Raw genomic sequence first — 23,859 nt, forward strand, 5'->3', positions numbered from 1 at the left:
TGCTGTGTTTACCTTAAACAGGTATCAGGGTTAAGGAAGTTCTCAGAGGATCTATTCTGGGCCCGTACAATATGATATCAAAAACAGCGTGTTGGCAGGTTGGATCTGTGCAGGTGCAGAAACTAGACTTAAACACCTCCTGGTGCACGGTGCACCTCGTGTTGATGCAAAGCCCTAAAAAACTGATCATGTTCCATCTTTGAAAATGAATTTTTATGGCTTCATATTTCTGGTTCTAACAGACCTGAGCCGGTGCCTGCTGACCTCCGACTTCAACCAGAGGAGATCCCCCAGGATCTATTCTGGGTCCTGTTCTGTTCACGTAATGCTAAAACGTCACAGCGATGGACTCGCTGCATTCGTCCAGCATAGATCTCAGCATCAGGCACAGACGACCATCCTAATACTAAAACTCAGTAATTCACGCTTGGAAATGTCAGAGTGCAGGTGTGTTCTTCAGATGATCACATTGATTTGGTACTGGGGAGAGAACGAGACTCGCTTCAGGCAGCCAACAGCTGCTGCGGAGCGGCGTTCGAGTCCTGCAGACTGTGACATTATCGAGTTTCCTCACGTTTGCATCCGGACACGCTGAAGCCAAAGAAGTTGGTCTCGCAGCGCTCGCACCGAAGGCCGGCGACGCCCGGCTGACACTCGCACTGTCCCGTAACGATGTCACACTGGCCGTTGGTGGAGCCAATGGGATTGCAGTTGCACCTGTGGGGGAAAAAAAGTAGAAGAAAATCATCTATGAGTAAACAACACAATGAAACAGCACGTGCATGTTTATGTTTTCCTGGAAAAATTCCTCAGAATTGACTAATAATAGGTTTCCAGTCAGCTGGAAATGAAAGATAATTCAAAGTTTATCGCTGTAAGTGTGATTAATACTGAGGTGACTGAGGTTTTGTGCTGCGAGCCCGTAGAGGCGCTCAGAACCAAAGCGCACAGTTTCAGATGTGTGGGTGTGATGGACGCACCGCTCGCAGCCATTCCCGCTCTGCAGGTTGAAGAAGCCGGGCATGCAGGCGCTGCAGTCGCGTTCGGCCACGTTGGGGAGGCACTCGCACTGACCTGTGCCCTGAGAGCAGCTGGTCTGCTGGTTCCTGGTGCCGAGCGGCGAGCAGGCGCAGGCTGGGGACAAATCAGAGATCACACGGTTTCCTCACTGCACTCACAATTCAAACATCACAGAAAGGATTTCGGTTTTGGACTCCTCTTACGTTTGCACTTGTCAGCAGGCTCGGGGGCCAGTGCATTGCCATAGAAACCCTCTTTGCAGCGGTCGCAGAAGAAGCCGTCGGTGTTGTAGATGCATTTGAGGCACTCTCCGTTCTCGCGGTTGCAGTTTCCGACGGCGTTGGGGTCGATGTTGCCGCTGCACTTGCAGCTCCGGCACGTTCGGACTACTCCGCCATTCCGACCCAGAGGGTCGCCGAAGAATCCGTCATCGCACAGCTCGCAGCGCTTACCTGCACACAGGTGAGGTCACGTGATTGGCACACGTAACAGTTAATTAAGGAAACCTATTTTTAATCACTTCATTAAACCTACAGGGCATCGGGGACACACCTGAGACAGGCACAGCATGGAAGAACAACACGACCTCACACTGGACTAATGGCTACTCTGAAAACTGAGATACGAGTGCATCTGAAGGAGTTCCACAAGGTTCTGTTCTGGTTCCGCTACTGTTCACTTTAATGTATAATCAAGAAAGTCATATCCCACTAATGCGCTAGAAAACCTGTCTGCACGTGCTCGAAACACTCCGGGAGGAAAAACTAGCTGTCATGTTCCTCTTTACAGATGCTCTGAAGGTTTCACAAATATTTTTAAAACTTTCCTGACGACTGCTCGTACAACTGACCTGTGTCTCCATCCAAAAGAGTTCCCCAAAGATCTATTCTGGAACTGACTGACAGACAGGTGGCTGTAGCTGCTAGCTGTCTGCTAGGGTTCACCTCAGCTAACTGCAGTCCCTGAACTGGACCACTGGACTGTGCTGCTGGAACATTTATATGGCTGCTATGCGGTTAGGAAATTAAAAAAAACATCCGAGAAGTCTGAACTCCAGATGTGGTGATTGAAATTCCAGGATTTTCAGTGGATGTCACTGAGCACTAACAGGGATGCACGTCCGTCTGATACTCCCGTACAGTCTGTGAACCATTAGCTGATAGTTTAGCATCTGGTACCTGTAGTCCCAGTGGGGCAGTTGGTGCACACCACCTCTCTGGTTCTGGGAACGACAGCGCAGGTGGCTCCGGGCGGGCAGGGACATGGCTGACAGTCACCTGGTGTTCCCTGGGTGGCGTCGCCATAAAAACCGTCCTGGCAGCGCTCGCAGCTCAGACCAGCCGTGTTGTCCTGACAGTCGCACGCTCCTGGGTGGAGGACAGAAGAAGCAGCCAATCAGCCCTGAGTATTAACGAACCCATCACTCAGCCCTGTGTGACGTGCTGACACCACCGTTACCTGTGTTGGTGTCGCAGGTCTCGCTGTGGCCGTTACAGTTGCACGGCTCACAGGAGCTGAAGGGTCCGAGCTCCGGCTGGGCGCGGCGGTATCCAACCGTGCACTGCTCACAGTGCTGACCCTGGTAACCTTGAGGACACGTGCACTGCTCCACCCAGCGGGCTGGAACACCTGGTCCCCGCCTTGCTGTCACCAAGGAGACATCATCCAGGTAACCAGCACCTGGAGAGTGTGAGTGATTAGTGAACAATAGTAAACGATAAGAGAGTGTGTGTGTGTGTTTGTGTGCGCACGCTGCGTACTCCTGTCGCTGTAGGTGCCGCGGATCTTGATGGCCGTCAGGTTGTGGAGAAGTTTGTAGAATTCGGCGTGGCTGATGGTCGGCCTCCAGGGGTAATCTGTGCTGTCGTGGAGCCTGAACCAAATTTAATCCAGACCAAAGACAAAAGCATTGAAAAGGAAAATCAGATTATCAAATAATCTACATGGTTTAAATCAGATGACATCATCAGCAGATTCTGAAGCTAATCCTGAGAATCAGACGCAAATATCAGAGCTTCATCCAGATTATTTGCAAAACAAGGAGGACAAAACAGATTACCACCAAACCTCTAACTTAATCCCGATTAAGAGAGTATTAGTGGAGTTTAATAGTAATCACCCCGAGTTCCCAATTTAACTAATAATTTTAAATCTTATGACCAAAATATTTTCAATTTAATCCAGATTAAATGACTATGAAGAAATTAACAGCAAATAATCTGTGTCAGCAAAAAAGTCTCAGGGACTGCAACCAGACAGTCCAGATTAAATTAATCTATGTAAACAGGTTGTAAATAAAACTGAATGATTACATTCAGGCTAAATTCATTTTAACAGATTAAACTCAAAAATTCAACATAAACTCCAGATTAACGCTGAGAGCAAACGTACTGAAATGCAGATTATCTGTTCCAGTTTGTTGGATTAAATACTGGTTTTCACTGGGAAAACAACAGACGGCGCCTCACCTGAACACATATGTCTGCGTGTTCTCATTGGGGTAGGAGTTGCCCTGGGCGATGAGGGGGACGGCCACCCGGAGGTTCGCCCCCTCCAGCACCAGATCCTCGGCCGACAGACGGCTGTCCCGCCGGTCCACTCGGAAGTTCAGGGTCAGGTTCTGCCCATAACTCAAAACCTGGTTCCCCAAAAACTTCTCTGTGACACAGAAACGAGTCAGAGTCACCGACCAATCAGCAGCAGCGATACACAGGGACAAAAACATATCCAGACCACAAAACTAAAGTTCCAGCCTTTTGTTTTGTTTCTTGCCTCTGAGGTGGGGCCTCCACCTGTGTGTGGACTCCTGGGTCTGCACCCAGAATGCCCACCGGATAATCCACAGACGACTTCTACAGAGTCAGAAACGACCAAACCGCCAAAATAAACCACTCCCCTCCTCATCTGCTGGTGTGTGTGTGTGTGTGTGTGTGTGTGTGTGTGTGTGTGTGTGTGTGTGTGTGTGTGTGTGTGTGTGTACCTGGTGCCACAAAGTAAATGGGGAAGTAGTCCTCTGAGATGAGGAAGATTTCCTGTCCGCTGGATGACCACTGCACCTGGCCCCTGGCTCCATCACGCTCCTGACCAGTCCACTGCTCATCATCTAACACACACACACACACACACACACACACACACACACACACACATTAGAGCATGTACAGTGGAGTTAGAGTGGGGTCATCTCTGTCCTGAGTGGGGCTTGCAGGCGGTGTTACCTCTGCTAAAGTCAGATTTGATGGCGTGGACGCTGAAGCCGTCGGCGCTGTCGCACACGGACGAGTGCTGGAAGCAGAAGCATGGCGTGCAGCCCTGAGGGTTGTTCTCATCCAGGTTAAAGTAACCCAGCTTACACCTGAGGGACAGAAACAGCAAGAACACACCTGTGACGTGCTGCTGCACGAACTGCACTTTCACTCGCTGCACGTTAACGTAACATGTGTGGGCGGGGCTGTGTGTGGGCGGGGCTGTGTGTCACCTGTCGCAGCTGAAGCCCTCCACGTTGTCTTTGCAGCGACACTGACCCGTGTTCACGTCACACTCCTGCGTGCTGCCTGAGGGCGAGCAAGAGCACTGCCTGATGGGGGAGAGAGAGAGTGTCAGACTCATCAGTTCAGTCAGCAGGGGGCGCTCACAGCTCACAGTGTTCATTCTCCAGCAGCCAACCACACTTCAGCTCATGTAATCATGACCCTTGACCTGACCCTGTTTCCTCCTGGGTCAGAGTTCAAGTTCTTCTTCACTGAAACGGGGTTTAATACTCCTGACGTGGGAGAACGTCTCCTCTTTGGACGGTTCACCCAAAAACAGTTTGTTCAGTTTGTCTCTGAGACATCAGCTGTAGAGACGTCCGGCTTCTCTCTAACAAGCTGAACTAAAGGAGCTCGCGCCGTGCTGCTGACAGCTCCACTCAGCAGTGTCGTATCTAACCCACACAGGAACGCCACGGCTCCGTCAGCTCCGGCTGGACTGCCGGAGCTGTGTCAGCTCAGAGGACAGATCAGCTCGGCCTCTCACCTGAAACCCAAAGGTGGCCGGGCTCTCTCTGTTACTGCCCCCAGGCCCCAGAATAATCTGCCCCCCCCCACATAAAACCAAACAGAGGACAATTTAAATCTGTCTTCAGTCCTGATTTATGTCCAGTTTTCTTCTGCTCTGTTTCCACTTTTAGACTTTATTGTTCCAATTTTTTATACATGATTTCATTTTTTAAATGTTTCTCATGTGGGGCAGCTCGGTGTCACGACCCTGAAGAGGATAAGTGGAAGAGCATAGATGGATTTTTCACATGATTGTGTTTTCTGCTGTTTTTCAGTCGAGTCGTGCTGTCGATGTGGGTTCTGCTGTTTCTGGAGACCTGTAATGTAAATACGCCTCCCTGAGCTGGGTCACCTCCTGCTCTTTCAAACCTGCTACAGAAGGAAAAGTGACTTCCCGACCGGCTGACGGCTGACATCAGTCACCAAACAAGCTGGAAAACCAGCGAGTGACAGAGATACTCAAAGTGTTTGCTGTGAGAGAGCCGTGCACCCAGCAGGAGGTTAACCTGAGCCGATAACCTCCGCAGGGCCACGCTCGCGTCTCCGAGGTCAGCTGATGTTTGGGGTTTGTGGCGTACCTGCAGCCGGCCTCCGTCAGGCTGTGGTGTCCCGGCTGGCAGCGGTCGCACTTCTCTCCGGTCACTCCGGGTTTACACGCACACATGCCTCGGTCATCACACTGAGGGGACACGGAGCCTGCACACACACACACACACACACACACACGTTAACCTCCAACCACATGCAAACAATCAGCTGCATTAATGAGCCGTTGCAGTGCAGAGTGGGTGGAGCAGCTGGCTCACATTAGGCGGCGGTTTCCTGCTGCGCTCCGTTAAAAACTGCTGAAAACCACAAAGTCCATGCCTGCGGTTTCACATGTTTTCACTTCACTCAAACATTTACAAAATCACTAAACCTGATCTTTAAACCTTTTCACGCTTTTCTGCAATTTGTGTTTCGATTCTCTGCAAACGACTCGACAGATTTCCTGAAAAATCACAACAGAGACGTCCGACAAACTGACACCAGAGAGAAAAGAAACTACTGCAAGGAGTCGACAGAATGTCTAGAAAGGTAAAAAAGAGCAAACAAGTGATTTCAACGTGCTGCAAAAACAACTGAAAAAACATCCAGAACCATCACGAACACAAACATTTACCAGACAAAAACAAACAAGGCCAAAAACAGATCAAATAGAGAAATGAAAATAATCAGCAAACACTGGAAACAGAACGCAAGAACATGTGCACATGCCAAACGATCACACTCACAGACACACACACGTCTGACTGTTGTGTTCAAGTGGAAATGTAAATGTGAGCACATCACTGTTCATTCATGGTGTGTTCAAATGTCCGTGGGAAAGGCCACTCTCACAATCGGGGCTGAAGGCCCACTCACAGCCTCCCACACACACACACACACACACACACACACACACACACACACACACACACACACACACACACACACACACACACACACACACACTCTTCAGTGTGCATCACTCACCGACGGGGTTGCAGAGGCAGGGCAGGCAGCGGCTGGCGTCCGGGTCTCTGTAGTAGTTGTCGAGGCAACGCTCGCAGTTGGGGCCGTCCGTGTTGTCGGCGCAGTTCCTGCAGTGCCCGCCGTGACCGGTGGCCCGGTACAGCTCGGCATCGAAGTGACACTCGGCACTCTTCCCGTTACACTCGCAGGCTGAGAGACCGACACAGAGTTTCACAATAAAAGACCCGAAACAGGTAACAGTGAAAAAGTTTAAGATGCACCAAAATCTCTTGTGATGCAGTAAAATCATCAGTGACGGGCGACCATGTGACGGGGCAAACGTTAACGGATAAACATTTTGACTGCTAAATGTCTAACTGGTTAAACGTGACGAGTTAAACATGTGACTTACGCAGACACTCGTTGGCGCTGTCGGCCGTCGCTCTCCTCCAGGGCCGGTCGTTGAAGAACGGTTGGCACTCTTGGCAGTCGTCGCCGGCGGTGTTGTGTTTACAGTTACACACCAGCCGTCCTCCATCGTTCCTCACGCACTCGCTGGCGTGGCCGTTACACTTACACCTGGAAGTAGAGAAGCACACCTGTCACACCTGGACCTGCGGAGGTTGCTGCTAACGCTCACACACCGTCATTAAAGCTCAACTCTTTGTTCAGTTTACTGTCGTCATTGTTTTTGCTCCCGATGAGGTTTTTCCGCTCTGCAGCTCCGAGCAAAGGTTTTCTTAAACCTCCCGAGGGAGCGCAGCCACCCGCCTCCTCAGCAGGACGGGACTTGCTCAGCAGCCACCTTTGGCTATTGTCTCAGGTGTCTCTTGGCAGCGAGCTGTTGGAAAAACTGACAGTGGGAAGGAAGAGAGGCCTGGGTTCGTGCTCTGAGCTGTTAAAGTTGCACAGCCTCGGGCTTACAGCACTGAGTCAGTGTTTGCAGCGGGTTTAATACTGTAAACGTGCAGACTTCACGGTTCACCGAGCTGAAGGAAAGCCCAGCATGCACCCTGAGCCCTTCTGGAGCTCTGCAGGAACACGGCACAGAACGAAGGAGCGATAAAGCAGCGCACAGATAAACAGTCAGCGCGGCTCACGAGCAGCGCTGAGGAATGTGTCGGAGATGAGATACGCCGCCATCTAGTGACGCACAGAACCTCCGTGGGACAACACGTCCTTTATTCTCCTGCAGTGAGTGCGAAGGCTCCAGTGAGATGTCCCCGCAATCACTCCTCAAGAGCAGAAGGAGGGAGTCTGTGGCTGTTAGCGTGACAGAGTCGCACACTTTTGTGCAAATGTCTCGAGTCCTTTCTTTATATGCTGCTTCAAAGGAGCCAGACTTTGTTGAGGTGGTCTCGAGTTCGGGATTTCTGAAGCTCTTTCAAAGTTTTTCTTTGGACCACTGAGCAAAGAACCAGTTTTAAAGACTATCTTTAAGCTCTTTGTTTGCATCGGCCCGTCGCAAAAACATCATCTGCTCCCATTTCTTTAGTTCAAATGAAAAATGTTAGAGATAACAGTTTGACAACAAAGTATTTTTACACCAACGAGGTGATTCTCAGAGCTGTTAGCTGAAAACCTGGCACACCTCAGCGCGGTGCGTCCCCTGAGAAAGGACACCTGCCAAGAAGCCGAGAACAGGCAGAGGTCTGCACTAGAGCAGGCCGATACGACCAAAAATATTTATCACAATACACATTTGAAAATTTGCGATAACAATATAACTGGCGATATAATTGACATGAGACAAAATACTTTACAACTCCACAACTTAATTAGTGCAAAAACCCCATCAATGTATTTTCACTTAAACAAGCAGCTGTTTTTTATGTGCATTAAAGTTATATAAAAATTTAACAGTGCAAATGCAAATTCCTTGCTGACAGTTTAACCAAAAGGCATTTCCAGTGGAAACTGGCCGACATATCCTCAGCATAACCATGTATAATATCACAACACTTAAAAAGAGGTTATACACACACAATACGGTAATATTACGTTGAAGCACGGTACGTATCACTCCGCGAGGCTCCTGCCTACGATAGCTGTAATGCTCCGACAATCCATCAAGCGGTGCGGCTTCGTAGTTTAGCAAAGTCGTACTGAAACATTTTTTGACAGATTTTTGAGCACCGGACGAAAGCCAAACCAGTTCCACACCACTGGAGTTGCAGCATTTTTACAAACCAGTTCTGGTTCATCTGTTTCATTCAACGATCCGCTTTCCCCCTTCTCATTCTCCGTCGCCTTTTTCCACCGTGTGCGTATGAAAACAAAGGCACTGCGCATGCGTGTTTTACCCATATTCTATCGCCATATTTCATTTTCTTATCGTTGCCCAACATTATACCGGTATTACCGTGAACGGTATGATATGGCCCAGCCCTAGTATGCACATAAAAGACCTGGACTGATCAGTGGAACCGTTCTGATGGTAAATCTGATAAATCTAGATTTGGTTCAGGGAGGAGGTCGGGACAGAGGTCCTTCTGTGCAACACGGTGGAGGCTCCATCATGGTTGGAGCAGATTTTAGCTCGTGGGATCAGCCTGACGGAGAAGAGCTCCGAATGATACGTAAAGAAAGCAGAGCTCACGCTGTGCTGAAGGGTGAAGGAGGTCACACCAAAGATTCACTTACGAGCCCGTTAAACTCTGTTTTTGGATTAAAAGCGGTATTTTCATGTTTGCACACAATTCAATAAATCGCTGCGCCCGTTTCACATTTTCACAGCAAACTATAAAGAAATGTGTCTCGAGACATCATCGTCTCTGTGGCTGTGTCCTGGGTTTACACAGGATCAGAAACCTTCCTGGTAACACATAATTCATAAGACCTCATAAAACAGAAAGATTGTTGGCTCTTTCTTAAAGCAGGACAGGAGGTGGAGGTTCAGTCGAACCTGAGCAGGGACACAGATGAACATCTAAAAATGTTCAAAGGCACGGAGGGAGAAGCATGAAAGAAATCCTGAACATCACACATGTTAAGCTGGATTTAAACCCTTTGCTCCCTCCCGGCCAAAACGTGAGCAAACGGAAAAACTGCAGGTGATCTTCTGTCCAATGAGCAGCAAGCTGCTGCTTTCAGAAAGTCTCTACCTGCTTCAAGCTGCTGCACGAGTTCAAGGAGTTCAAAGGAGCGTTCATGAGCTGTGTGTTTGCATGAATGAGTCACTGGCAGAATTGCACAATGAAAAGTGTTGATATAATAAAGTGCAGATAAATCTGACCACAGAGCTGAGCACGCTCAGGTAGATCCAGGTGAAGGTGCAGAAGGAAAATCTCCTCCTGGGACAAGTAAAGGTTAAATCCTCCAGGTGCTCGGCTCGGGAATCGTCCCTTTTCTTCCATCCGTCACGGCTGTCGGACCGCCTCATTCCAGTTTCCCTATAATCCGGCCCTGCCGGCTAGGAATTTCAGGAATGCTGGCGGTGTGTAAGGGAAATGTGCTCCACATTCAAACACATTATGGCTGCAGAATCACGCTCCGTGTAACACTCGAGTAATGCCTGTCGAAAACGAATTCTAGTGTGGATCCCTGCGCCGGTCACAAGGAAGCGGACCGCACAGTGACACAGCGGGACCTGACCACACTCGTCCAATCAGGACGCAGGACGAGCAGAGCTCCGCCGGAGGACTCGACTGCGACGTGAGGAGCTGAAAAATGGGTCAGAGTGGACCTGCAGTGAATCTGAGGCTTTACCTTCCTCCCACCGCGAAGTCGGAGATGGCGTAGTAGTAGGACTTCAGGACCTTGGGGTCATTGAAGACCTCGTCTCCGAATGTGTTGAGCCGGTTCAGGGTCACTCTGATGTCGGTGGCCGTCACCCAGTCCTGCAACAGACACAACATGGATGCTGCGTTAGACACACGAGGGCAAACAGAGGAGCATCACCTGCCAGACAGCACCTGCTCTTCAGGACGAACGGAGCATGCTCACACACCTGACCAAACACGACCATGCTCTGATGTCCTGATTGGCTTAAAGCCTCTTCACACTTAGACTACCGTCAACATTCAGCCGCTGCACGCCAACAAAGACACCGACAGCCAAAAATCCCCATCGGGTCCATGTCAGCCAGTCATACTGCAAAAACAATATTTCTTCCATAACTATGGATTAATCAGCTAATCAAACTCATAACAAATCTGATTGAGACGCGGCCCGCTTATTCTACTGGACAGACGTAAATGTGATCGGACATCAGCGCCTCTATGGACCCCAGCTGAGTTTTTAGAAATAATTTATGTCTTTATGATCCAACGACTAAAGAAATGTTTAAAACTTTATTTGGTTTTTCTCCCGTTTATCCAAACAGCTGGAACGATGTCACTCCTGGATGATCCTCAGCATGGACGCAGGTTTGTGGCGGATACTGCCCCAAGAAAACTTAAAGTGATTTAAGATCACACTGAAGAGAGCATGACTACCTCAACCAGTAATCTGATTACTTTAATTAAACTCAAAGCAAACGCAGGCGTGTGAAACATCCTGGTTTTTGTAATCTGCAAACAGAGAAGTGGTTTCAGTTCCAGCTGTGGGAAAAACAGTGACGCAGACACCAGCAGGCCCTCACACTGTGACATTTCCACAGAAATGAATTTATTTTCTTGGCCTTACGATACAAGATCCAGATGGAGGGAATTACTCAGGACACCTGTTGGGTTTCAGAGGATAAAGAAAGTTACTCAACATCCCGCCTCGTGGGAAAGCCAGCGATTGCTCCGTTCAGCAGGAAGCTCGTCAGGCCCGAAGCTTCGGAGAAGCTGAAGACGAAGCGGCAGCTCGAGGGGAAAGTGGAACTGAATATAAGCGAGCTGGCCCGCCGTCAGACCTGCTCCATGTTTGTCTGCCCACTCAGGAAAACTGTGACTTCGCACATGCCTGTTAAATCCTCGGACAAGTGCTGGGAATGTGGAACAGCCTGCGACGCACAGGCTCTGAAACAGGAAGTTTACCTGTCCTGAGGTAACCCTGTGAAGACCCTCACAGGAAACAAGCAGAGCATAAAGCCCTAAAAGCACAGAGCACGACCGCTCGATGGTTATATATTGATGTAACCATGTCACACATGTAGCCTGGTAACAGAGCCAACCTGCACTGGAACAACTTCCATCCTGTTACTGGATTCATTCCCAACATGAGCAACACAAATAGTCCGCTCTGAACACGACAGCCAGTTCCTGAAACATGAAGCTGTGCTTTATTATTATAGAGGCTACTCCATGATCAGGAGCTTCACAGATTCAGCGTTCCGGACTCCAGCATTGTTGGTTTTTAGAGCCAGATTTCTCCTTCACTGGCTCCTTGTTAAATCCAGAAATCCTGATCCTGATCTACAAGGTCTTAAATAATCAGGCCCCTCTTCTGTGGAACCAGCTTCCAGTTTGGATTCAGGAGACAGACACTATCTCTACTTTTAAGATTAGGCTTCAAACTTTCCTCTTTGCTAAAGCATGTAGTTAGGGCTGGACCAGGTGACCCTGAATCCTCCCTTAGTTATGCTGCAATAGGCTGCTGGGGGATCCCCATGATGCTCTGGGTGTTTCTTCTTCACTCACTATGTGTTAACAGACCTCTCTGCACTGAATCACACTTGTTATTAATCTCTGTCTCTCTTCCACAGCATGTCTTTATCCTGTCTTCCTTCTCTCACAAACCCAACCAATCACAGCAGATGGCCCCGCCCCTCCCTGAGCCTGGTTCTGCCGGAGGTTTCTTCCTGTTAAAAGGGAGTTTTTCCTTCCCACTGTCGCCAAAGTGCTCGCTCATAGGGGGTCATATGATTGTTGGGTTTTTCGCTGTATGTATTATTGTAGGGTCTACCTTACAATATAAAGCACATTGAGGACGGTTGTTGTGATTTTGCGCTGTATAAATAAAATTGAATTTAAATAAATTGAATAGAGGCCACGCCCCTAATAATGCTAGGCGAGTTATAAAGGAATGCTGGAGCCTCCAGTGGACGTTATAGGAACTGCAGGTTTCTCACTTCCATGATGGCGTCCTGAGACCAAAGGCTGGTCTTTGAGGAAATACTGGCCAATAAGGTCACAGCTATACTGTGTTTCCTCTTTTCCAAACCCTCCACATGTGCATTACTAAGTTGGTCCCACAGTCCACCTTTATCCAGCCACAAAACTTCTAAAATGCTCAGAGAAAGATGGCATTTATGCAGAATTAGCTGCCATGTAACTCTGTTACACTCTGATGTGATCCATCAGTGGAGTGGTGCATATCAGCCGATTAAATGAGTTTACAGCTTCCTACATGCTGATAAAACATCCAGTTCATTTTTTTTATTGGTAATATTTTCAGTGTAACCTTTGACCATGTTTTAGTTCAGGCAGTCTGCCCTGTCACATTACCCATCCCAGTTTGGAAAAGCGATCAGCCGAAGCTTTCTGGAAAAGCATTTTCACGGCTCGTTATTTCCTCCCTTTCTTCCTTTGAGCCTCGTACTTCTTCTCCGTGTAAATGAACAGATTTAGCTCTGCAGCTCAGCTCTAAACTTCCTTATTTGTCTCGCTGGCATCGAGCTATTTATACCAAAGCCAGGATCTTTTTGGAGGCGGCGGCCCGCCGGAGGCGTCAGACGGCTGTTTGTCGCTCTGTGACATTCCTGCTGTCTGTCATCTCTGAGCGGGAAATAACCAGCAGCTGAGAGCGTCCACCTCAACGGGCAGATGATCAACCATTGGCGTTAAATACAGCCGAGAGCTGCTGGCACAAGTGTTTACAGGCCCGACTTTTCACCTCTAACTGTTTCTGAGTGAGCCGCAGAGAAATCCAACATCCCTGAGACCGATTCATCCCTGCTGGACCATCCTCACCGAGGACTGTGGCCTTAGACATCCACAGGATCTTTATTACATTTAGACTGATCATTTTATTCTTTCCTGTCAGACTCACGTCTGCAGCTGCTCAATTATAAACCATCTGCTGACCAACGACACCACATTTACTCCACTTTGTGCTTCCACAACAAAAATCAGCCTTAAATGTCGAGACCTTTACATCAAAGTTAGCTAACATCTTAATGTGGCTGATGGAGATGTCACGCTCCAGGTTTCTTTCCCTACGGTGGCCCCGAGGCGGGAAACCCCCCCAAAAAACAGAAAACACAACATTTTGAAAAACATAACAAAAACAGAAAAACAAACGCTCCAACATTCCCGGGAACACGGCAGACACTTCAGAAATGATAACGAGACATGGCAGATGCAGGAAAAGGATAGGAACGCGTTTTTTTATTTTTTTAATAAAGTGAACCAGACTTCCTGTTAGCTTGCTGATGTCATTTCCTGTCTGAGCTGTGTCCTTCGTTTCAAACAGACTGAAATCTGAGGAAATCCAGCAGAGCTCAAAGGGTCTGAGCGCTCTGCTCGTTTACGGCATCGCGTTGGAATCAACGTCTTTGGGTTTTTAACCGATGTCTGGCTGAAACGAGCCAGCAGAGGGCGCCACCTCCAGTTACAGGCGCAGTGACAGTCTGTTTCAACGCTTTTAGGTGTCTGCTACAACCGTTAATGTTGCGTAACGTGGCCCCAGCAGGCTCACTGTTCCTGATTTACACATTCAGGAAACACTCGGGAAGACACAGGTACGTCTGCAGCTGATGTTGGTCGACTAACGGAGACGAGTCGGATCTTTCGCTGCACATGAAAACGTCCTGGACGCTCACAGCGCATCTGGACAAAATCCCAGCAGCACTTTCAGGACATCTCTGGGAATTTTCCGCACTTGGGCTCGAGGAAGAAAGGATTAAAATTTCAATGTGGAAGACTTGACACGCTGCAGACTAAACAGCTGAAGTTGGACGTTTATTCCACCTCTAAAATAATCACTGGTTGCGTCTCTGCTCGCTCTCGTTCGCCTCCTGACAGGCTGTTTGTTTCCAGGCTGAATGTTTGTGATTCCCGGAGGACTTCCTAAAGCCAAGCAGCATTCTTCCTTCAAGAAAACACATCCCGGGTGAGGCCTCCACACTGGCACGGAGCTGCAGTTGATTGATGGCAAACAAATGTTCGCTACAGTTTAGACAGCGACGATTTGGAGACGAGGCCGCTCCGGCTTCCTGGATGGGACAGCGTGAGGATCTGCAGCTGCTGGACGGGCCGGATGAGTTTATGCCGATGAATGTTGGAGATGGGAGAAGAACCGGCCTTGAAAACGGTCTGCAGATAACCGGACCAGCTGCACTTTTTAACAAGCCTTCATCTGAGCCAATCGACACCTGAACCTCCGTCGGGGTTTAATTATCTGAGGTTAAGGCGGAGAGCGGAACAGCAGATTTTTATTTTGAATTCCTCGGATCATATACTTCCTGAGTTAATCACCAGCACACAGATCATGTCAGGTCATGGCTGTGGAATCAGTCGTTCCTGATCCTGCCTGCTGGTATTCAGAGTCACCCCACAGTGTGACATCATTATGAGGAGGATCACCTGGAGAGTTCACAGCTTCCAGCAAAGTTTAGAGAAAACAGCTGTGATCACCAGCACCGGCCATACACCTGAGATATTCCACCAATCAGCACACAGCAGCGCAGGTCCTCAGTGGTTTATCATCAGCTGACTCTTCTCAACGTTTAGTCTTTGTTTTAATATCATCTTTAAAATCATGCCGAACTTAAATAAATCAAATGTTCTAAAATAAGAAAAGACTGAAAAATAACACGAAAGACTTTCAGAGTTCGTGGGCTTCGGCTTTTTAAGGACCGACCTTACTGAAAACTGATGACGGTTCAGAAACAACGAGCTGCGTCAGAAAAACTGAAATCCTCCTCAGAGACCACCTTCTTCCCAGGACAACCTGAATCTTCCAGCGTGGCTGACCATGGAGCAAAATGATAACCGAGGCTCAGAGATGATGAAATACATCCATGATCTGAAACTCACAGATCCTAATCTGACTGATCCGTCCTTAAAAAGGATCTAAATGCATGAAGATCTGATCTCCAGCATGTCCCGGAGACCTGCAGCAGCTATGAGGAACAGCGTCTGCAGAAATGACTTCAGCAAAGTGCACGAATAAATTCGTTTGATAAAAACTGAACCAGCAAAGTACACGAAACGCTGATGGACGGGCAGCTCCGTCCATCCATCAGGACCTTCTGTCACTCGCTGTTTTCAGAATAAATATTTACGCACATCCTCCTTTCAGGACCTTCCTGATGAAAACACATCAGCTCTAAATGAATAATGTGAGTCTCTGATGCCACAAAATCTCCCGCAGAGTCTGACAGAGGAACATTCATCATGTGAGACTCTCCCACTGCTCCTCATGAGTCTGCATCCTTTGTCTGTTTCTTCACCTACAGTGTGATGACTGTGGGAAACTCTCAGTGTTCCTCTTGTTACTGATAAAACCTATAAACTGTATTTAGTGCACTGTGTGTGTGTGTGTGTGTGTGTGTGTGTAACCTTACGAAACAAAAAGTGAGGCGAGAGGAATGAACACAGACTCTGCTTCCTGCTCATGAAGCAATCGCAAACGCGCTGACGGGTGACGGGAAGAGAAGGGGACAACGAGGAGAGCGCTCCAGCTGCCGGGCGCTCGGGCCAAACCGAGCTGGGAAATCTGGGGGCGTCGCCTGGAAGCGGGTCGCAGCGCAGGCGGTGCTGCTCAAGAACGCCGCGAGCAGCAGCAGAACTTCTGTCTGCAGAACGAGGGAACACTCGCTTATAAAAGCAGTACAGATGCTGATGTTTGAGGTCTGAAACTTTCCCTTTATTCTGGGAAGATTTCATCAGTTTCAGGCACTCCAAGGGAACAAATCTAATATTCAAAAGACGAAGAATCTTTGATGATTACGGAGAGTTTGTTTAGAGGAAAGCAGCGATCTGGTCTTCATGTGAGCTTTTCCAACTGTGTGAACGACTCCCACCAAACTCTGATTTCACGAAGCTGCCGCTCTCTTTCTCAAACTAAACCTCCCTGTGCCCGTGCCCAGATGTGCGGCGTAGCCTCCGGCTTCTCGTTCTGTGAGGGGAGGAGTCACGATAATCCCGCCTGAGGAAATGTTGTCTCAGGTGGCGTCACACGCACGCCTTCATCTGTAGTTACTGAGGCTCAAACACTGTCCTTATTTTTCAGGCTGAGTCTAAATAAGAACTTTTAAAAGTATCTTTTGTTCTTCATAAAGGATTAAAGGTCAAATTTGTGCCTCAACATGATTCCCATAAAATTCTCGTCACATTTCTGTTTTCAGATTTTCTAACATCACTTTTCTGTGGAGCTGATATTGTTTCTGCTCTCAAAGCCTTTAAAAATGATTTATGAGGTAAAATCAGAATTAATAACGCGCTCACCTGGAGGACGGGGCTGTTGTCGAAGTTGTAGGCGCTGGGTCGTCCCTCCAGCGTGGAGAAGGCCACGTTTCCTCCGGTGAGCGGCGAGATGTCGCTGAACTCGTCGGTGCAGAGCGCCTGCTGCTCGTCCTGGCCGGTGCGGATAAAGCCGCGGTTCGCTTTCTGGTAGGTCTTCTCGCAGGAGCTGCTGTAGTACTGGTACGGCACCCAGGGGCTGCCCTCGCTGGTCCGCTTGTAGATGGCGAAGCTCTCCGGCCGGCTGGTGTGGAACTTGAGGCGGACGTAAGTGATGTCGAAGGCCTTACCTGCAGAGAGAGGGAGGAGCGTTAGGTTAGATTTAGTTTATGTGTAACAGATGGAAGGAGACTAAAAACCTGCAGACATTGAAGCGAAGACCGAAAGAAGCTGAGAGTCGGACGAGCTGCAGGATCAAACATACTGATGCTTCAGGGCGGAGGTTAAACCATACACAGCACAGCTGGATGCAGCTGTACCTCCACCCTGACTGCAACCTGAGGATCTCTGCGGAGCATCGTGTCTCTGCAGGACTGTTTCCTGACGCCCGCTCGGGCCTTGTCGGGGGGGGGGGGGAATCTCGGGCGATTTGGGAAATGCTGAGCAGGAATGTGAAGTGCAGTTCTTCCTCTGACTGTGACACTCGGGGCTGCGGACGTCTCCGCATATTTGGCGAGTCTGAGCAGGTCGGCCTGAACGCTTCAGCAGCAGTCAGTCAGCGAGCAAAGGAAGGCCGCTGTGTTTGAGCCGGGCGGCGGGGGGTACGGCTGTTTGCTCAGCCAAAGAATCTGCTCTGTAAACAGTGCGCTGACAGGGCCCCGGTCTGGAGGGGCCCCTCTGTGTCAACGGCAAATAAAGGTGAAGCTGCTGATAGGACTGAAGCGCACAAAGAGCTGCAGTTTATTACAGGAAACAATGAAGCAACAGCAAACACGCCGCCGGCGTCCTCCCCGTGTGTGCGTGACGCTCTGAGGACCACACCGAGTTTATGAGCGAAGGCTAACAGGCGCTGCGAGGGCGGAGGCCCATTTACTGCTCACAATCAAAGCCTCAGATCGACACGGTGGACGTGACGTCACCGCTGAGGTTTCATTTTCTGTATTACCGGCTGTTCCGTTCACACAGCGCTGCAAACACAGGCGGCCAATCAGAGGCTGGTCTGAAGGTTTTAAATTTCACGCAGCGGTTTAACAAACAGCACCGACCCTGAAGCGCTGGATCAGGGACGGATCAGCACATCTCATGAAGACCAAACTGCTACTGTGCTGCTTTCATCTTCACAAACACGCTCGCTTTGTCTTTTCACCGCAAACCAAACTCAGTGTGAAAGAAACAGAAGCAGATGTTTTTATTTCCTGATGTGACAGATGATTGAAACCAGCTGCGTCTCTGCACCACCTCAGGGTCGGTGTGGACGGCCGTGAACCTGCTCGCCACAGCAGATCCAGGACCAACCGTCACGCAGAGCCGCTGAGTTATAATCAGGGGCCACAACACCAGAGATTTACCAGGCAGGGTAGACTGTCAAAATAAAAGCATGGACACTGGCCATTGGTAAGTCAAACATGGGTGGAGGTGTTTTCTTAGAAGAATGAAAACCAAACATAAAGAAAATGTTCAGAAACTGATTAAATGTGTGACCTTTTTTTTTTTTTTTTTTAAAGTCACTGGGTTCCCAAAGTGTCGGCCTTGTGAGGCTGTTTACAGTAATCGAGTTTGAAATATTCTACAAACATTCATGATTACATATTTACAGAGTCATAAAACAAAAGCTGTTCCCATCACAGGTGGGAAAACGGCTCAAACGCAGAGATGGAGCAACAAGATCAAACAAAAGGAAGGAGACGCTGAGGTGATGTTTGTGAGGGGAGCAGAACGGGCCTCAGGTGGATGGAGGTCTGAACACCAACCGTGGTGCTTCTATGTAGCCTCCGCAGAACGTCCCCTCACAGATCTGTGTGCTCGCAGAGATCACAGCAGCGGCTTTCATGGCTGAGAAATGAAAAGGAAGCACTCCGTCATGGTTTCCCACACATTCCTCCACAGCCGGACACTTTGACTTCCTGGAACAAACTGGGCTGGGTGAAGAGTTCACCAGTTTCAGAATAAAAGCCGTTTCATTCAGATCTGACGGCGAACGCGTGGGACCTGCAAACGTCCCGTGGAGCCTCGCTGGCCTCGGATCAAAGGTTTATGAAGAGGCGTCAGAGGAGACGAACGCCACTGACAGGAACACAAACCCGTCAGTGACATCTCTTCAAAAACTGCACAGAAACACGCCTCCGCATCCTCACGGACGGGACAAAAGCGTCTGTTGTCGCAGCAATCGGGAGGCAAACAAAGTCCAGGTGGCTGCTGGGACAGGAGGCCGGAGGGGCCCGCAGGAAGTGACGCTGCAGACAGACGACAAAGCGCCGTCCTGAGAACACAAAGAGGAAGCCACACAGACTAGAAAAACAAACCCAGGATGAACCCGAGCTCCTGCTGACGAGGAGCCCTCTCCATCTTCATGCTGTCACCTCTGCACTGAAGTGTCACCATCTTTCATCTGTTTCCCAGCATGCACAGAGAAAAGTTGACGAAACTTGACGTTAAAACAGGAGGACAGGAGGAGCCTTCCAGCAGAATAAACCCTCATAAATCTGAGATGATTCAGGTTTATGGAGATGAATTACAGGGAGTTAACCCTTCACCTCTATAGCTCTTGTTAACAGCCTCGCCTGCAGCTGGACGACGTGTCCGTTTCACATATTTGACATTTGTTTCATTCTCGTCCTCCTACCTAAAGGACAGAAGAGGTCAGCCATCCTTAAAATGACTACGAGCGCTTACCTACAGCGACTGAGCACGCTGGTGGAGCGAATCAAACATACCCCTCACCCAGGAGAGCCGGGTGCACCAAAGCTCCTTCACCCCAGGGATCGCTTTATTGTCAGAGTTTAAAAAAAGTATTTTTATTAAAAGAAAAATAAACATACATCAAATAAATCAGATTATTGTCCTCTGCACAGTCACAGGCCTCCAGACACTGGATGTAAACTGCAGGCTGTGACGTCACACACTGGTTTAAGTCTTCTCGGTCTGTTACCATAGTAACCTCACAGCAGCCATATTATTGGTCACATGATGTCATTAAAAAGGCCCCAAAAACCTCCAACAGCTCCAGTTAGCTGCAGTGAAGCTAGCAGAGAGCTAGCCGCCTGTGTAGCCATCCACCTGTCAGTCAAAGAGGCCACGCCCCTAACGATGTATAACAACTACAACCAGAGCTGTAAACAAGTTGGATATGTTAACATGGGAGCTCATGGGGACTGACTCACTGGAGCCCCGGTGGACATTAGTGGAACTGCAGTTTCTGACTCACACAGATTAAAGTGGACGTTTTTCCTCACTTTGAAAATGTGAGATTTGATTTTTGTACAGCTTTATTTTTCTGATTTATTTCTCATCAGCAAAGCCAAGTATTCTATTATTTAAAACACGGTGACCTGGAATAAACCAGTTGAGATCATTTTTACACGTTAAGCCTCCTAAAAGTGTAAAAAGTGAGTAAAAGAGGAGCTTTTGTCCTCTCATATTGTAAACAGGAAACGGCGCTTTAATAAAGACCGGATTAAAAAACAGTGAACTCAACCTTTAAGCCAAATTCACTATAGAAGCTTTTTGTCTGCCCCTCCTTGGAGCCTCTGAGGATTTAAGCTGCCGTTAAGACGCTCCTGCAGCAAAGCCGCCGCTGAGAAACAAACGCAGACATCGTCAATTAGCTGGTTTTGCTTTAAGCGGCGCTAACCCGCCTTTTGTGGCGCGCTGACCCTGCCAGAGTCTCCTCGGGGGGCCTTGGAGTCACGTCCGAACATGAAAAGAGCCTCCAGTCGTTCTGGAGAAGCAGCTTTTCTTTCCGAGGGACCGGTGGGGGTGACGGGGGGGGGGGGGGGGGGGGGGGTGACACGGCAGGAATGTGTTTCCGCTGGGCAGAGTGACGCCGGACGGAGGGACGGACGGAGGAAGAAAGAGACCACAGAAACTCAAAGACGGAGAGGGGGCAGAGGGGGCTGCTGGGAGTTTTTCCTGCCCTGATATGGAAGACACGACGACTCAGTGAGCAGAAATGCAAACGAGCGCGGGGGAGGACGAGCTCTGCTGAAGTGCCAGCGAGCAACGTAACGAGACTGACAGCTTCCGTAGCTGCACGTGACCTCTGACCTCTGGCCTGAATCTCCCAGTCTAAGCCTGGAGTCCAAGTTTGGATCAGAAGCAACAAACTTATCAGAACTTCAGCTGGAGACACTGAAATGTACGGAGGCCCAGAGAGGCCACGATTACAGCAAACAGACGGTCTCAAAGGAGTCGATATGAATAACAGGCCGCTGCTGTGACTCACTGATCTGTTATTCTGTCTTATTTTGAGCTGCGTGATGATTCTTATTGCAGCCTCGCTCTCTGCAGCTCTGATCAACTGAGCATGTGCGTGTGTTCGGCTCCCCGCGGCACGTCTGCGTCACGCCACTCTGCAAGCGGAGGATCAGGTCGGCAACGGGATGGCAAAGAGGAATTCGTTTGGGAAATGCTTCCAAAAATATGAGAAGGGTGACGCAAACTGCCGGTAACCAGCGTCTGAATAAACCGGAGAGATGAATCAGCGCCGTCGCCATCTTTTATTTTGGTAACTGTGGACACAGTCAGGTGCGTTTGGTCATAAACCTCAGATAGTCTCTTATAAAGGAGGCTTTATTTCAGAGGCAGATGTTCTTCGTCCACAGAGGACGGCGTTTAACGAGGAAGACGTCTTCAGGAGGACAGATGAGGCAGGGGGAGGAAGACGCTGCAGTCGGCTCGCTCAGGCCAGACCTGAAAATAACGAGCTGTCCTTCAACGTGTTTAAGATGCAGCTGTTTCCTCTGACACACTCAAACCTGATGAACCCACATGGAAACACGATCCATGGGGAATAAGCAAAGACTGTAAAGAATCATGGACAAATAACCGGACATGCAGGCCTCACTCCGAGCAGCCGTCACACGCCAGCCTGGCTGAAGAAGAAAACCAGGATCAGGAGACGTTTTGTGGCTCGAGGCTCTGTTTTTTCTCTCGTGGATTCCTGACATCGCTGCTCCAAACGTATCCGAGCCTCGGGGTCGGCCTGAGGGGTGGTGAGGGTGGGAGGGGCACGCCCCAGCACGCTGTGCGGTCCGGTGACATCATCGCATTTTTCTCAGAGCTGTGACATTTTCCTCACAGTAAAAAAATAAATTCTTGAAATGATTTCTGCTGTCACATTTCATAGCTGCTCTTGACTTTGAGAAAATTCATTTCTGGCAGTTTTGATTTGGATAAAAACTTTTCTCTTTACATTAAATCATGTTTTGAGAGAAACCAGCACACTGCACTTGGTTAGTTCAAGTACTCCGAGGTAACGAAATGACAGAAAAGGAAAAGGTGACAAATCTCAGAGCATCCTTCAATCTGATGAAGGCTAACAGCTTCACTGTGTTGGTGTGTCGCTCGTTTCCTGCCATTATTTTGGATAAAAACACATATTTCCTTAGAAGAAATTAAAAATAAACGTGCAAACATGGCCGTTCGTAGCTTCTGTCAGGACTTCAAACGCCGTGTTTTATACTGTAAATTCCACTAAACTGGGGGCTAGACTGGAGGGCTGACCTCCTTTAAAACATTTCTTGGATGTTTGGGAGCTCTGGAAACTTCCCGGGCTCGTCCTGAGGGCTGGGAGGGGGGAGGGGGTTACAGTTGTTGTGAAGGTGGAGGGGGGGTGCGGGGGGACGCCTCAGCTCACAGCACGGTCCAATTAAATTTCCTCCCATGACATCACCGCATTCTTCTCCAGGGAAACGAACAATGGCCGCTTTGACTTTTGGACGTGTGGGCACAGCCGAGCTTCGAACTCGCGCTGACGAGTCCGGGCAGCAGGTACCGCGCAGGAGAAAGGTCAAAGGTCGCACTGAGCGCGCTCTCTCTATTTACATCCACTCCAGTAATCTGATTAGTGTCAGCTCAGGCGTGAAGGCACCGGGCTGAGGACCACTGCAGACTTTTAGTGTTTAGAAACCAACACGTGAAAATGTTTTAATGCCGAATTCAGCCGAAGAGCCTAAAACATGAAGTCAGATCATCATGAGTGGGTTTAAACACAGCTGCTCTCACTGCGGGGGAAGCATCACCAAATCAGCTGATTTTAAAAGGGAGTTTGGTGCCTTTAAGAGGATAAAACTGCCATTCCAGGGCTGCAGGGTTGTAAAAAAGGATTTAAACTGATGACAAACAAGATGAGGCAACGGGAAACAAAGAGGACCAAACTTTGTTACGAACCAGACAATTAATCAATGACCAAAATCAGCTGATCGATCGGCGATTGCTGCCGGAAACGTGCGAGTGTTTCAAGTGAAGCGTGTTTCACATTTACGTACAAAGATGAACTTTGACCCAGTCTCTGACTGAACAATGGAACTAAACGAACTTTCTTTAAAGACTAAACCCTGTCGAGAGCTGCGAGGATCCTCCACCAAGAGTGCTCGTCTCCCAGCAGGTGCCGGGGTCAGAGGTCAGCGGGCTGAAGCCTCTCACAGATAAAAAGCACCATCAAATTGGATTGGACTTCTGTGAAAGACTGCTGGGGATGATGCAGGAGGAGCAACGCGAGGAATGCAGCGGAGTTTAACCCTTTACGCCCCGCGGCGTTCCACGCTGGGTCCTCGTCTCCAAGGATACGTGACAGATACGAGAATCGGGTCACTGACCGCGGCCGCAACATGTGCAGTGCAGTTACACATTAATGTCCCAGTTAATCTCCAACCTGCTGCTACCTTAAAGGAACAAACCTCACACAGTTCCAGACTTCATTCACTATTTGCTGAATTTATCTTCATTCATAGATTTGTGTTTGCTTTGTTTGAGAAGCTGTGACCTCTTCCTGCCTCCATGCACATGTTCATACGTCCAAGTAGAAACACCCG

At 49.0% G+C, this 23,859-nt stretch overlaps 1 protein-coding gene across 1 annotated transcript in view; it reads right to left on the bottom strand.

The window, feature by feature from the left end:
• lamc1 (laminin, gamma 1) overlaps positions 1-23,859 on the bottom strand; it is a 57,004-nt gene that overhangs the window by 13,816 nt on the left and 19,329 nt on the right. Inside the window, exons 2-16 of the mRNA XM_063461187.1 lie at positions 16,874-17,178; positions 10,263-10,393; positions 6,967-7,133; positions 6,576-6,764; positions 5,639-5,756; positions 4,499-4,597; positions 4,239-4,375; positions 4,001-4,123; positions 3,489-3,678; positions 2,781-2,893; positions 2,479-2,700; positions 2,199-2,387; positions 1,224-1,472; positions 981-1,134; positions 575-717 (exon numbers count right to left, since the gene is read on the bottom strand). Coding sequence (XP_063317257.1) covers positions 575-717; positions 981-1,134; positions 1,224-1,472; positions 2,199-2,387; positions 2,479-2,700; positions 2,781-2,893; positions 3,489-3,678; positions 4,001-4,123; positions 4,239-4,375; positions 4,499-4,597; positions 5,639-5,756; positions 6,576-6,764; positions 6,967-7,133; positions 10,263-10,393; positions 16,874-17,178 — 2,529 coding nt within the window. The remainder of the gene's footprint in view (positions 1-574; positions 718-980; positions 1,135-1,223; positions 1,473-2,198; positions 2,388-2,478; positions 2,701-2,780; positions 2,894-3,488; positions 3,679-4,000; positions 4,124-4,238; positions 4,376-4,498; positions 4,598-5,638; positions 5,757-6,575; positions 6,765-6,966; positions 7,134-10,262; positions 10,394-16,873; positions 17,179-23,859) is intronic.

Source organism: Pelmatolapia mariae, linkage group LG18 (assembly GCF_036321145.2).
Source record: "Pelmatolapia mariae isolate MD_Pm_ZW linkage group LG18, Pm_UMD_F_2, whole genome shotgun sequence".
Taxonomy (NCBI): Eukaryota; Metazoa; Chordata; class Actinopteri; order Cichliformes; family Cichlidae; genus Pelmatolapia; species Pelmatolapia mariae.